This window comes from Calypte anna, chromosome 26 (assembly GCF_003957555.1).
Source record: "Calypte anna isolate BGI_N300 chromosome 26, bCalAnn1_v1.p, whole genome shotgun sequence".
Lineage (NCBI taxonomy): Eukaryota > Metazoa > Chordata > Aves > Apodiformes > Trochilidae > Calypte > Calypte anna.
The window spans coordinates 3,681,916-3,697,127 of NC_044271.1; the positions used below are offsets into that span (position 1 = coordinate 3,681,916).

At 55.9% G+C, this 15,212-nt stretch overlaps 2 protein-coding genes across 2 annotated transcripts in view; one reads left to right on the forward strand and one right to left on the reverse strand.

Annotated features, from left to right (window-relative positions):
* Positions 1-2,674: 2,674 nt before the first annotated feature.
* MYOG (myogenin) lies at positions 2,675-7,328 on the forward strand. Its single transcript, XM_008499391.2, has 3 exons — positions 2,675-3,179; positions 5,629-5,710; positions 6,906-7,328. Exons 1-3 carry the CDS (start codon positions 2,697-2,699, stop codon positions 7,025-7,027), a joined length of 687 nt encoding a protein of 228 aa, XP_008497613.1. The 5' UTR covers positions 2,675-2,696; the 3' UTR covers positions 7,028-7,328.
* A 1,749-nt stretch (positions 7,329-9,077) lies between these two features.
* Positions 9,078-15,212, reverse strand: part of PPFIA4 (PTPRF interacting protein alpha 4) — a 30,326-nt gene continuing 24,191 nt past the window's right edge. The window contains 7 exon segments of the mRNA XM_030465393.1: positions 9,078-9,430; positions 10,613-10,790; positions 11,539-11,607; positions 11,812-11,987; positions 12,890-12,987; positions 13,711-13,886; positions 14,924-14,950. Coding sequence (XP_030321253.1) covers positions 9,372-9,430; positions 10,613-10,790; positions 11,539-11,607; positions 11,812-11,987; positions 12,890-12,987; positions 13,711-13,886; positions 14,924-14,950 — 783 coding nt within the window. The 3' untranslated portion in view covers positions 9,078-9,371.

Here is a 15,212-nt window from a genome sequence, read left to right on the forward strand (position 1 = left end):
TCTGAACCCAGGGACCCCAGAGTCCCCAGTGTCCCCCACAGCATCCAGGATTGGGGTCACATCAGCCCAGTGTACCTAACAGAGGGGCAGAGCAGGGCCAGGTGGGCACAGAACCATCCCAGCCCCATAGGGACCCATTCCAGGGTGAGACCCCCCCAGAGTTGGTGGGGCTGCCATCCAAGTGTGGGGTCTCTCTTCCTCAGTGCCCATCCAGGTCCCTTTTTCCCCCTGTCCCCATGGGCTGCTGCCCCTGGCTCAGCTGCAGGGACACGGTGGCCTTGGTGGCCATCAGGGCTGGCTCCACTCGTGTCCTGGCCAGGGAAAGGTCCTGGTGCTGGCCCCTGTCTGCTTCTCTTTTATGGGGTGCTAAATGCTCTGAGCACCCTCCTGCAGGTGCTGGCTGTGTCACCACCTCATCCTCCAGACCCCCCCTGGCCATTACAACAATTCCCAGGTTTGTGGTGGAGCAGGGGAGCTCCTGGGGGCTCCTGGGGGGAGGGGCTGCAGGTGATGATGTGAAGTTGGTGTAAAGACCTTGGGCTCTGGGGGTTGTAACAGCTCCGTGCCTGGTACCCACTGCTCTGCACCCTCTCAGGGACAAATCCTGCATTTTCTCACCCATTTTGGGGCTTTCAGCTATCGCAGGAGTGAGCTGGTGCTCTGATTTTTTTTTTCCCCTTTCTTGTTTTGAGGCTTTGATTGATCCTGGGGAGCTGAGGGGCTCTGCCAAGGGTGAAGCTTGAGGCTCTGGGTCCTGCTTTTCCTCTTGCAGAATTTTATAGGTGCTCAGACCATGGGGACAGCAAATCCCCAGGGCTGAGAGCCCAGGAGGGCTGAAATCAGGGGCAGGAGGTGTTCTAAGGCTCCTGGCCCCAAGGAAATCACTGTGAAGAGAGAAGAGCATTGTGATGGGCTCCAAATATTCTCAGAATCAATCCCAAGCCATCCAGGGTGGTGAATGTGGGTGTTGGGAATGTGCTGTGGTGAGGCCTCCCCAGGGAGGGGGATTTGGGGTAGGAAAATCCCGTCAGGGTTGGCCCTGCTCTTTGCTGACATTCTTTCCACTGACCAATCCCTCAGCTGGAATCTGGCCTGGAGCAGGAATAGGAGGAGATGGGAGATGGTTTGTGACATTCCCAATGGAAAAAAAAGAATAAATAATCCCCTCTGAATTAAAGACAAGGCTGGAGATCCATGGCCAAGTGGTTGGAGTTGGCAGGGAAGGGCTGGGGATGGGTTAAAACTCACCCAGGCTGCTCATGCAGTGGCTGTGGCTGTGCCTCAGTTTCCCCACTGGGAAGGTGGGACCAAAGTATTGTTGCTGGGAGAGGGGTGGGCGGGATGGGGTTGGGGCTTTGGGTACCCTCCTGGGGTGATGGGGGATCCAGCCCAGCTCAGCACCTCTGCCAGGGGACAAGAATCTGAGGGAGGAGGTGACAGTTTGGTTTTGTGCATGGGAGGAACCAGGAACATGGAGTTTGCACCGAAAATGCTGCTCTGGGATAAGGAACTCACCCAAGGACCTTGGGAAGTCTGTGGTGGAGGAAAGGCTGAGCCTGATGCAGTCCTGCCTGCTCCTGCCTGCTGTGTTCCTTAGGGCAGCAGAGCACAGGATGGGTGCTCCCTGCCTTAGGATGTCCCTCCTAGGGCTGGATTTCTGAGCCTCTCCACGGTTCCAGCAGGAGCAGGAGCAGAGGGATCACAGCCCTTCTGCTGTGATGAGGCCGTGGGAGATGTGGGGGGTGAGCAGGAGTGATGTGGGGCAGAGGTGGGAAAGGTTGAGAAGCTGAGAGAGGTTGTTGAGTCTGGAGAAGAGAAGAGAAGGTTCTGGGGAGACCTGAGAGCACCTTCCAGTGCCTGCAGGGGCTCCAGGAAAGCTGGGGGAGGGCTTTGGACATGGGGGAGTAGGGAGAGGACAAGAGGAAATGGTTTCCAACTGGGAGAGGGGAGATTGAGGTTGGAGATGAGGAAGAAATTCTTTGTTGTGAGGGTGCTGAGCCCCAGGCTGCCCCCAGAAGCTGTGGCTGCCCCATCCCTGGCAGTGTTGAAGGTTGGATGGGGCTTGGAGCACCCTGGGCTGGGGGAGGTGTCCCTGACCATGGCAGGGGTGGCACTGGGGGGAATTTAAGGTCCCTTCCCACCCAAACCGGTCTGGGATTCCACAATTGTGTGTGTGTGCTGGTGTCAGGTGGGGCTGCAGGGACAGCAGGGATCTGGGGTGCCCTGGGATCGAGGGGAACAGCACAGAGGGTGCCCCAGATGGGGGGGCTGGCCATGAGGCCAGCGTGGGCTCCCCCCAACCCGTCCATAAGTGAAGGGACCAGATGACAGAGGAATGCCCGGGGGGAGCTGGCAGCCACCCGCTGTCCCCAGTGGCACCTCAGGGCTCAAACAAAGCCCCTGTTCAGGGGGCAGCCGAGCCCCCTCCTCTCCGTGCCAGCTCCCTCAGCCCCCCCCCTCCCGGGTCCGGGGCAGCATAATCCCGGTGGGGAGAGCACATGAAATCAGATGGACAAGTTTTGATGTGAGGCAGCAGCTTAGGGTGGGCTCAGGTTTCCTTTAGGTTTTCTATATTTATCTCCGTGATTTAATGCCAGCGCCGGGGTTTAAATGGCACCGAGCAGTTGGCGTCGGGGAGAGGGAGCAGCCGTCCCCGAGCCACACACACCTCCCCGAGCCCCCCGAGCGCCCACCCCATGGAGCTCTTTGAGACCAACCCTTATTTTTTCCCGGACCAGAGGTTTTACGATGGGGAAAATTTCCTGGGCTCCCGGCTGCAGGGCTACGACCCAGCAGCGTTCCCCGAGCGTCACCCCGAGGTGTCCCTGTGTCCGGAGGGCAGGGTGGCTTTGGAAGAGAAGGACTCGACCCTGGCCGAGCATTGTCCCGGGCAGTGCCTGCCCTGGGCCTGCAAGGTTTGCAAGAGGAAAAGCGTTTCCATGGACCGGCGCCGGGCGGCCACGCTGCGGGAGAAGCGGAGGCTGAAGAAGGTGAACGAAGCCTTCGAGGCGCTGAAGCGCAGCACCCTGCTCAACCCCAACCAGCGCCTCCCCAAGGTGGAAATCCTGCGCAGCGCCATCCAGTACATCGAGAGGCTCCAGAGCCTGCTCAGCACCCTCAACCAGCAGGAGAGGGAGCAGAGGGAGCTGCGCTTCCGTCCCCCAGCCCCCCAGCCCCCCGTGAGTCGCCGGGGGTGGCCCCAAAGCTGGGATGGGGACCGGGGAGGGGGGGAGGGGCTTTGGGGTGGCAATCCACGGGTGGGATGTCCTACAGGGACGTGCTACGGGAGTGACACTTCGTGTGGGTGATGCTCTATGGGGGTGACATGCTGTAGGGGTGATGTCCTATGGGGTTGATGTCCTGTGGAAGGGGGTGACACTCTGTGGGGGTGATGTTTGGGGGGCTGATGTTCTATGGGGCTGTGACACTCTGTGGTGGTGACATTTTATGAGGGTGACACACTATAATGGTGATGTCCTATGGGGTTGATGTCCTGCGGGGTTGTGGCACTCTGTGGGGGTGATGTTCTATGGGGATGACATTTTAGGAGGGGTGATGCCTTGTGGGGGTGACAGGCCATGGGGAGTGATGTCCCATGAGGTGATGTCCCCTGGGGCATGGCAGTCTCATGGTGGTGGTGCCATAAGGGTGACAGTTTATGGTGATGCTCTATAGGGTGACTATGAGGGTGACATTCTATGGAGGTGACACTTTAAGGGGGTGATGTCCTGTGGCAGTGACATTGTTGGGGGTGAGACCCTATGAGGGGGACACTTTATGAGGGGTGAAGTCCTGTGTGGGTGACACTCTAGGGGGGTGTCATTCTATGGGGGTGATATTCTAGGGGGAGAAAACTATGGGTGTGTTGCTCTATGGGGGTGACACACTATGGGGGTGACACACTATGAGGTGACACACTATGGGGGTGACACTCTATGGGGGTGACACACTATGGGGGTGATGCTCTGGGGGGTTGATCCTAGGTGGAGGAAGCTCTGGGGCACTGGGTCCTGCTGGTGGGAGGGGGACTCCCAGCCCTGGGGCCCAGGCAGATGGTGCTGCTGGGGGGTGGTAGATGTGTCCTGTACAGGGCAGCCATGGGCCTGTCCCAGAAGGGCTCTCAGAGCCTTGGCTAAGGGGCCAGTGGCCACCCTGCCCTATAGAGGCACCCACGTGGATGTGGTGGGGGCTGCACGGCCACGTGTGCCTGGGCTTGAGAGGGGTGACAAAGGCAGAGCCATGATAACCCCCTCCTAAAGTTAACTAAAGTTAAATTTGCAAAGGTAAGGTAAAATGAACCAAACAAAATGTGAACCAGAATCAACACCCCCAGCTCACAGGCACACACACACATCTGGGGTTCTCCCTACAAAGGGGTGATACACACAGGGGTAGGTGTATGTGTGGGTCCTGATGAGCCTGAGGATGTAGATGTAGGAGATACAGATGGTGAGGATGTGGATGTGGATATGGAAAGATGTTGTAAAAGACAGAGAAAAGTGAGATTCACTGAAAATCCCAGAATCCCAGAATTGTCATGGTTGGAAAAGACCTCTAAGGTCACTGAGCCCAACCATCACCCCAGAACCCCCCCATGCCCACTAGAATATTCATTTCCTTTCAGCATAAGGGATTGAAGGACCAGGCACCTGGGTAACTCAACACAGAGCTGAATAAAGGACTGAAAAAGCTTTTAGCATTCACCCTGTCTACTCCTGGGACTTCCTGGTTTAAATGTGACGGGGTTGATTCAGGTGGATTTGTTGGCTGTCCCTACAAATGTTCCCCAAACCATGCAGACAAATTCCATGGCATTGCTGCTCTGAGCTGGCCCTTCTTCCAGGGGTTCACATATAGAATGAAAAAACACAATATTTTGGGGGAAAAAAATCATATCCATAAGAATTTACTATTTTAGTGGGAAAAAAATCCAAGTGTTAATTAATTAATCTGTGCTGCTGTGACCTGGGAGACCCAATGCACCATTTCTAGGCTGCTACAAGTAGTTTGGGGCCTTGGAGTTGCTCCTAGAAATCAAAATTTGGGTTCAACCCAGGCTGGCATCTGCTGCTTGATAGACACACACCCCTAATTCCCTTAAATTCAGAGGTTTGCTGAGTAACATCCTCAGTTTTCAGGCTGCCACATTTCTCTGAAATAGTCATTCAGCCCTAAATCCACAAATCCAACTGCTGTAAGATCTTCCCCAGGAATCCCCTCAGGATGGACTGAGGGGGTCCAGACCCTGTGTCAGTTTTTATGAGCCTGATTAGGTGATTTTCAGCACAAATCCTGGTTTGCCCGAGGACACTGGTCTGTGTCTAAGCTTTTTCTTCTAGTCCCTGGGTAGAGAGACACTTTTTTACCTGCAGTGAGCAGATGGCCCCATTTCTCCTGGGTCCAGAACCTCCCAAAAAGGGATTTTTCAGCCTTTATGGTTAACAAAACATCTGGCCCCGATGGGTCTGAGGACCCCAAATGCTCTCAGCTCCTCCAGCTGTTTGCAGATGGGGTGGGACATGTCCAGCTCTGCAGGGACATTGTTCTGTGGAGGTTTTGGGGTGCCTGGTGGGGTTTGGTTGGGCTGGAGGAGGTGAGAGCCAGGCTCAGCATCCCGGGTCCTTGCAGGTGCCCAGTGAGTGTGGGTCCAGCAGCTCATCCTGCAGCCCTGACTGGAGCAGCCAGCTGGAGTTTGGCACCAACCCCACAGGTAAGGACCTGCCCACCTCAGCCCGGGGTCCCACAGCCTCGCTGGGCTCTGGGAGGGGGACACAGAGAGCAGTGGGGGACCCCAATGACCTGCATTGCTGAGCAGAACCCCAAGCAGAGGACAGAAGGAGCCTTCCCCTCTCTCCCCAGCCCTCTGCTGCAGAGTTGAGCTCCCCCAGGTTCCAAAACCCTCCAGCACATCCTTGGCCACTCACTCAGGGATTTCAGGCTTCCCCACTGCCCGAGTTCCCTGCTCGTGGAGCTGAGAAACCCAACTGCAGCCCCCCCCAGAGCCCTTTTGGCTTGGTCCCCATCGAGATGTCATCTGTCACTGTCCCTTGGATGGCTTTGCTGGTGCTGAGCCTGGCTGAGCATCTCTGCCCTGAGCTCCTGTCCCTCCCCACTGCCCTCTGCAGCTGCTGATTTCTTTCCTTTATTGCAGTTATCCCTCTCTCCCCGTCTCTCCCCCCCCGCACCAATCCACCTGTTTTGTTGCTCAGAAGCAAGAAACTTAAATCTCATTTTCCAAATGGGAATTTAAAAAAAAACAAAAAACCACAAACTGAAAAAGTGGCCAAAAGTTTTACTCCCTCTTGCCAGGGGAAGGTCTGATCCCCCTCCTCCAGGGTGGGAGCTGGGAGTGGTCCCCAGGTCACAGAATCACAGAATGGCTGAGCTTGGGAGGGACTTTAGAGCTCATCCCCTCCAACCCCCCATGCCCAGGGACACCTCTCATCCAGCCCAGGCTGCTCCAAGCCTCATCCAATCTGGCCCTGAACACCTCCAGGGAGGGGGCAGCCAGAACTTCTCTGGGCAATCTGTTCCAGAGTCTCAGCACCCTCCTGCTGAAGAACTTCCTAACATCCAGTCTGAACCTCTCCTCCTTCACTTTTAAACCCTCTCCCCTTCTCCTGTCATTGGACACTCTTATCAAAAGTCCCTCTGCAGCCCTCCTGCAGGTTCCCTTCAGGGACTGGAAGGAGCTCTAAGGTCCCCTCAGAGCCTTCTCTTCCCCAGACTGGTCAATCCCAGCTCCTCAGCCTCTCCCCATGGCAGAGCTGCTCCAGCCCCTGGATCAATCACGTCGGGCAGAACCCATGGTAGGGATTGTGGGGTCCCTGCTCCCCGGAGCTGGATGTGTCCCCAGCACAGTGTCCCTGTCCCCAGCAATGTCACGGCCCCATCTCTCTCCCCAGACCAGCTCCTGGCTGAGGAGGCAGCAGAGGATCGGAACCTCCACTCTCTCTCCTCCATCGTGGAGAGCATCGCGGTGGAGGACGTGGCTGTGACGTTCCCGGAGGAACGGGTTCAGAACTGAGCAAACCCCGGCGGCTCCTGGAGCTGGGGACGGGGTGGGAAGGAAGTGCCGGAAGGGTCGAGCCGCTGGAAATCCCGTTTATGCCCCCGGTGTCCCGGACCGCACCGCCTCCTGTCCCCGCTCCTCGCCGAACGCTCCGGGGGGAGCCGGGGCTGCGGGGACCCCCCGGGTGCTGCGGGAGCGGCCGCGGGTCTCGGGTTCTGCTCCGCTCCCCGGCCGGGACGATCTCGGGTTTTTGAGGGCCAATGTGTGTGCTGGGTTCGCTTGCTGATTTTTATTTTTTGTTTTCCCCACGATGCTCTTTGACCAAGGTTTCTCTCCGCCTGCGGGCGCTGAGCCCCGCCGGGCTTCCCCGTCTCGGGTTTTCTACTGACCGCTGTGTGGAGCTGCAGTTTGGTTTCTTTTTTCTAATTATTATTTTTGCTAACTTATTTGGATTTTTTTTTAAATAAAGGAATTCTTGTTTGAACGGCGCTTCCTTTACTGCCGTCCCCCTCTTCCCAGGTCCCCCCCTATTTCCTATGTTTAGGATTTCTCCATGTCAGAAATGGTTGCTCAGTGGTGGGAATGGGAACCACACTGAATTTAGCCCCGCAGAGACCAATGACTTCACTGCTTTGCAACTGAGGCTCAGCTCTGTACCCCAAAAACGCTTGGGGGAGCTAAAGATTAATTATATTTTTAATTGGGCTCTAGAAAGAAGGCTCAAGCCAGCACTGTTTTAAAATCCTGTTTATTGGAACACACATACATCCTTTCCTGACCCGGTCCAGGGTTTGGAGTCCATGCAGTACCAATAATATGACGAAAGAAATAGGGCATTGATATAAAGGGCTCACTGACTCTTCAAATTAAAAAAATATTTAATACTGTATTAGGCAAATACACCGAAAAGACATTGTGACTGAAGAGCCTCTCAGGTATTGCACTTCCAGACAGCACATGATAAGTATAAGGTCATTCCAGCCATCAATAAATATCACATCAGAAATAGGGGCCACACAAGGCAAACGTGGCATGAGGAGAGGAAGAGATCCTACCCTACGGGGGAGAAATGGGAAGAGTTCAGAGCCTCCTGGATTGATCCTGGCCCTGGAGGCAGGAGGGGAAAGCATCTCCTCTGCACATGGAGGGGAAGGGCTGGGCACCTCCTGGGGCGATGGGTGCCCCTGTTGTGTCTCCCCAGACACCCAAGGAAGGTCCCCTCTCCCATGGGTGCTGGTACCGAGCCCAATGGGGTGGTTCCAGCCCTTCTCCACACAGCCTTCCAGGGACTGCCGTGCAGGCACAGCCCCTCTCTCCCCTGCGTGGCATCTGGCAGCATCCCAAAACACAGCACCCTGACCACCCACCCCTTGGCACACGGCTGCCCTCCTTGCTCCATCCCATGCAGTGACCACCTTGGCACTGACCCCGACCCCCCTGGGGGCAGCTCCTTGTGTGAGGGTTTTCAGGAGCCTGAATCTTCCATGGCTTCAAGTCCCATGGGCAGCACCATCCCTGACACCCAGGGCTCGGGTGAGTGGGTGCAGCAGCCTGTGGTGTGTTGGCAACAGGAACCAGGCAGGAGAAAGGTTTCCAAATCCCAGGGCCCAGTTTGGGGATGTCTCTGCTGCTCCACCAGACTGCACCACACGTGTGCCAGCGTGGCCATAGCCCAGCCAGCATGGGGAGAGGGGGGGGGACAAATCCATGGGGGGCTGGGGGAAGCAGTGGGGGGCACAAGCAGAAGGGAGATTGTCCTGGGTCCACAGCAGGGAGGCTGCAGAGTCTGTTGGGTTGGGCCAAGGAGCAGGCGTGGGTTGGGCTCTGGTCCCAAAAGGCAGCCAGCACCTGGCTGTACAGGGAGTGGAGATGTGCTGAGAAATGAAGGAGGAAAAGCCCCACGAGGCTGGTGGGTCACCTCCACCTCTGCACTCACAGGCCACCAAACCCAGAGGGAGTTGGAATGAATCCTCCTGGCACAGGGGTAGAGCAGGACCCCAGGAGCCTCTCTGAAGTGCTTGACTATCATTCCCTCACCCCAGTGGGACTCTTCCATGTAGGATGGTGTCCCCAGTGGAGCTGGCTGTCCAGGGACTGGACAAACAGTACATGGTGGGGATGCTGAGCATCCCTTCTGCATCATCTCAGGGTCCTGTGAGCCTCAGGCAGCAGCAGATTGTTCCCTCACCACTGAGGTCCCCATGGCAAGGCAAACCTTGGTGAAGGCAGATGCCCTGCCTGGTGACACCGGGCAGAGGACGATGGGCCTGGTGCTGTCCTCTCAGTCACCATCCAGCTCTGAGCCCTTGGTCCTCCTCACACTTACCCAGGACAGGGATGGTTCCCATCATCCTGACCCTCAGCAGGAGTATGTCCGGACCGTGGAGGTCTCCAGCCTTGGCGACCCAGAGGCACCAACTAGAAGTCAATCAAAACAGCAGAGCCTGCAATTAGTGACTGCTCCAATTAGCCCTCAATAGGCCACCAAAATATTCATCAGGCAGCACCTGTGCACTGAAGCCACGTGAAGATGAGGGGCAAAGGAAAAGGCACATTTGGCCACCTCTGAGGCTCCAGGGAAAGTTGCCTCTTGCCATCCCTTCCCTTGGCAGCCAGCACCCTGCCACCCGTGTCTGGGTGCTGCCAGACCTTGGGTTCCATTGGTCTCAGCCTGGTGGGAAGTGCAGCTTCCAAGGACAGGGCAGAAAAGGTCAGACAGAAGTTTGACCCAACCCATGGATGGCAAGCTCTGAAATTTGAGCACATTTGGAGACAGGAGGAGACCTGAACCTGGGGCTTGGGGCAGGAAGATGCCAGGACATTCACAGCTGAATTTCTGAGGCTGCTGAAGACATCTCTGCACCACCAGGGATGTGGCAGGTGGTTTGGGAACAGTGGGATCTGGGTGCCTGGTCCAGGGAACAAACCTGGGTGACCTGGCTGGAGCCTCCTACAGCCTTGGAAGGGACCAGGACATGGAGTAGAAGGGAGCTGTGTGATGGTTGGGCAGAGCTGAACCACAGCAGAGCTGTGTCAAAGTAGGTCCCTGCCAGCCCCAGGAGAGCTCAGCAGCACTTGGACAGAATTGAGCTGGTTAATCCAGTGCCTTTGGGTGTTTAGGTTGGAAGAGACCTCCAAGCTCATCCAGTCCAACCTTTGGCCAGCACCACAATTAACTACTAAATCCTGTCCCTAAGGACCAGCTCCAAATGCCTTTTCAATGCCTCCAGGGATGGTGACTCCACCACTGTCCTGGGCCATTCCAATGCCTGACAGCCCTCTCAGTGACAAAATATTTCCTAACATCAGCCTAAACCTCCCCTGGCACAGCTTCCATCCCTTCCCTCTGCTTCTATCCCATCCCTCAGGAGCAGAGGCTTTTTCTGTCCTCTCTCCAACCTCCCTTGAGGCAGCTGCAGAGAGCTCTAAGGTCTCCCCTCACCTCCTCTTCTCCAGACTAAACAAGGATCCATGAGGTCCCTTCCAACCTGGTACTGTAGGATTCTATGATTCTTCTCCTGCTCCTGCATCCCCATATCCATCAGGAGGTCTGAGCAGGGGTGGGAGAGGACCACGGGGTGGGAGGAGGGGGCGACCCACCTTCTGGGGGCATTTTCTTGGCAGGGGCAGATGGAGGGGGCAGGGGCACCAGGCTGGTGACACGGAAGCCAGCAGGCAGTGTCTCTGCAGAGCCACTCAACATGTTGATGCTGTGGACGTCCCGGGGACGGAAGCGCTTGCGCCAGGATGGGGTTCGACGGAAAGTTTTGTCATCCCCCTGGGAGGGAAGAGCAGGTTACAGACCCTGGGAGACACCAGCACTGCTGGCACCTCACAGGGATGGGCCTCTGGATGGAGACCAACTCAACCTGCATGAGTGTGGGGCTCAACCGGGCCAAGGCCATAGGAGACCTCTCTTGGGTCCCAGGACATAAACTTTGTCCTCCCAGCTTGCCCAGCTCTGCTCTCCAGCCTGCCTGCAAAGATGTCCTGGAGACATCAACACACGAGTCCAAGTAGAGATCCCAAGGTATGGATCTAACGTTGGCCACATCTCTCTGCTCTGAGGAGAGCCCTGACAGCCCTGCCACCAGACCTCAGGAGGAGAGCTGGATGAGTTCCCACCTTCAGTGCCCACATGGGAACAGTTTTCTGCCTGCCTAAAGAGGCATCTCTCATCCACCAGCTTTACCTGCTGCAGATGTGTCATGTCCAGAACATCTTGTGACTCCAAAAGGCTGCTGAGAAAGGCACCTGAAGTTCAGCCCACTGAGCACAAGGACAGAAATGATGATTGCACCAGACTCTTCCTCAGCTACAGCCTGGCAGCACCTTCCCTGGGGCCTTGCCTAATAGTCTGAGTTTATTCCTCTGATACTGCTCATGTGATTGCTCTGGACAGTCTGTGAAGCACTACTTGACACCCCTGGACAAGGAGGGGGAGAGCAGAGGTCCTGCTTCTTCTGTTTCTCACCCAAATACAGGTGCTGAGCACAATCAGGATGTGGGAGAGGTTTGATACTCACATCATCCAGCCTCCGATCTGTGCCCAAAGCCAGCAGGTTGTTGAACTCCCTCTCCAGCACTTGTCGAGCCTGAAATTCACAACCAATGAGCACTCCCAATCAAAGGATGTGGTTTCCAACCCAAACTCCCATCCCAACAAATCCTGGGAATGCCAGCAAAAAAAACCCAAACCCTGGGCACCATCTGAGCACTCTGCCCCGAGGTGGAGCAGTCACAGCCCTGTCCCCCGCTGGCCACCACTTCTCCAACCCCCCCAAGGATGCTGCTCTCACCTGTGTGTTTTGTGTGGGGATCTGCAAGACAAGTGCCAGGCTGTTGTGGTCAAAGTTTTCATCGAGGGCCAGGAGTGCCCCGTGCACCCCACTCTCCACGAGGTTGTTTGCGTACTCACGCAGCCCGATGGACTGGATCCAGTGAATGACCTGGTCATTGGTCCACACCAACACGTCTGAAATAAGAGGGACGGTTTGGCTCTTGGTTGTGAGGGGACCTGATGATGTTCTGAAGCTCTCTGACACTGCCCCAGGCTGATCCTGGGGCTCTCCTGGAGCCAGCAGCATTATTGAGTTCAACAATGCCAAGTGCCAGGCTCTGCCCCTGGGTGGAGGCAATCCCATGCATGAGCACAGGTTGGGAGGAGAAATGATTGAGGACTGAGGACAGCCCTGAGGAGAAGGACTTGGAGGTGGTGGTGGACCAGAAGCTCAACATGAGCCATCAGTGTGAGCTTCCAGCCCAGAACCCAACCATGTCCTGGGCTGCAGCAAAAGAAGCACAGAGAGCAGTCAAAGGAGGGGATTCTCCCCCTCTGCTCTGTTCTGCTGAGACCCCACCTGAGCACTGGGCCCAACACCAGAAGGACACAGAGCTCCTGGAAGTTGTCCAGAGCAGAGCCACTGAAATGCTCAGAGGGCTGAGCACCTCCCTGGGAAGCCAGGGAGGGATTGGGGTTGTTCAGCCTGGAGAAGAGGAGGCTCCCAGGGGAGCTCAGAGCAACCTTCCAATATCTGAAGGGGCTCCAAGAAAGCTGGGGGAGGGCTTTGGACACAGGGGGGTAGGGAGGGACAAGAGGAAATGGTTTCCAACTGGGAGATGGGAGATTGAGGTTGGAGATGAGGAAGAAATTGCTTGGTGTGAGGGTGCTGAGCCCCAGGGTGCCCCCAGAAGCTGTGGCTGCCCCATCCCTGGCAGTGTTGAAGGTTGGATGGGGCTTGGAGCACCCTGGGCTGGGGGAGGTGTCCCTGACCATGGCAGGGGGGGCACTGGGGGAGCTTTAAGGTCCCTTGAAATTCTAACCATTCTATTATTCTGTGATTCTTCCAGGGCTGTCTGGTGAGCACAGCTGCTGACCTTTGATTTCGTGCTGGGTCTCTTCTCTCCTCCTCTCAAGCTCCTTGCGGTCGTAGTTGAGCCTCTTCAGACACATGATGCCATACTGCAGGCTGGTGCTGCAAGGACACCAGAGATGTCACCCAACACAACACAGAGGGCAGGTGGCTTGGAGGAACCCACCCAGAGACCTGATTCTCATTGCTCTCCATGTCCCCCAAGGATGGTTTGGTGCAGGGCTGGGCCAGGACAGACACAATCCAAAGGGAAGATCTTGGCTGGAAGTGGGGATGTCCCTCCCTTCCATGGCAATTCCCCACGCCATCAGTTTTACCCTGCTCCACCTGCCTGAGAGCACATGGACCTAAAGGATGGTGCTGAGTGGTTGGAGAGGGGAGAGCCAAGCTGAAGGGTTCATCCTCAGGGACACAGCCCCGTGGGTCAGGGTGGTACCCCAGGACCGGGACAGACTCTGGGGCTTCAGCAAGGTGGTTGGGGTGGCCGAAACCTTCTCCAAGTTGGGTTGCTGGCAGATGACTCCTCTGCCTACCACTGGGGTACAGGGTGTCTCCCTGTTTATTCCTGTCCTTGGTTTGGTCCCCACAGCCAGGAGAAAGTTTGGTCCTCTGCAATTTTGCTGCAAGGAGTGTGATGAAGGAGAACACTTGGCCATTTGAGCTGCCCCAGAGCAGGTCGTTTGAGTTTAGCCCAGAAGAATCATCCCCAGCCCCACACCTGGCCAGGACAGGGGAAACCAGGGGGGAAACCCCCTCCAATTCCCCCATCCTCTGCTCCCAGTGCAGACACTGCATCCCAGGGAACTCCTGATGGGAAGGACTCACCGGTGGAAGCTGTCCACCATCTTCAAGTGCACCCTGAGATCTTTCTTGGTGAGGTGATCCAGCATCCGTGCATCAACAAGACATTCCATGAAATAACTCCTGTACTGGGGGAGACCCAGGCTGGGCAGCCACTCGTTCCCAATCCACTCATGGTTCATGTCCCCATAGGCCAGTGTCTGCAGAGAAGCAAACGGAGAAGCCAGGGAGAAACCAGGGCTTGGGGAGCTGCAGACCTCCAGCAAGCCAGTGACAGTTCAGTGCTGCAGCCTGGGGTCCCTGTCCTGAGGAGCAAACCTGGACCCCAGGAGTTTAACCCTGGTTTGTACTGAAAGAGCCTGAGAGGACAGTCCTGATGGTCCTGCTCTGTGTCCTACTGCTGGCCCCAAGGAGACAAGGAAGGAGGCAAAAAGCATAAGGGGCAACTGGACTTCACAACCAGCTTCTTCTGGAAAAAGCACATTCACAAAAGCTGAAACAACCAAGAAACAGGTGGCACTGCATTCCCAACTGGTTTCTAAGAAGCTTAGAAATCACCAAAGTATCGACTTTATAACTTCAAAAGGGAAAAAGGTCAGTTTGAGGCAAAAAACCAAACATCCATTCCCTTCCACTGCAACTGATTCTGGGTCCAAAACTGAAATAAAATCCACCAGAAGAAAAGTAAAATGTTTGTGAGTGACAAAACTGGAAGAAATGGATCCAAGCAGGACTCTTTTTTCCCACTCTTTCAGTTTATAAAAATTATATGGATCCTGAAGTTGGGGTTAAAAATGTGAAAAGTAAATGTGTGTGAAAGTAGAAACCCACCTGCCATGCAGGGCTGGCTTACGTTGGGGTTTAACACAGGATCTTACAGAGAAGGTCCCAGAAAAAGTCACTGTGTCTGAAGCAGAGAAAGACTCTGCTTGATGCAAGGTCCCAGAAGGACCTAAGCTCAGGAGAAGCTTAGCAGAGCAACCACAGAGTACAGGCACAGACTCCAAACAAATCCTGATGCCCCAAGCCCATCATCCATAGAAGGTCACCCTGGCCATGGCAGTGGGGTTGGAACCAGATGAGCTTTAAGGTCCCTTCCAACCCAAAGCACTCGATGGTGATGATGATGATGATGATGATGATGATGATGATGATCCTTTGGGTGCCCCGTGATGTTCAGCTCTCCCATAACCACCCCATGCACTGCCCGTGGGGAAGGGTGACGTGGGGAGCTCACCTGTGCCCAGCTGCCTTCCTCTGTGTCCTAAGTGTGACACACGCAGCATGTCAATAGAAAGGACAGGACAGGTCAGTACCTGCAGCCCTGCACCAGGAAGGGTGTGCTGACCACGGGACCCCTGGGCTTGGGGTGACCCAGAGAGGGTGGGGGGCATCCTCATGGCTCGGGGAGCTCAGCCTTGTCAGCAGAGTGGGGGGGGACATCCCAACCCTGCTGGGCCTGGGCTTCACCCCATCCCAAAGACAGGACAGGGCTTTTCTCGTGGGCCTTGGGTTGGAGATGGCAC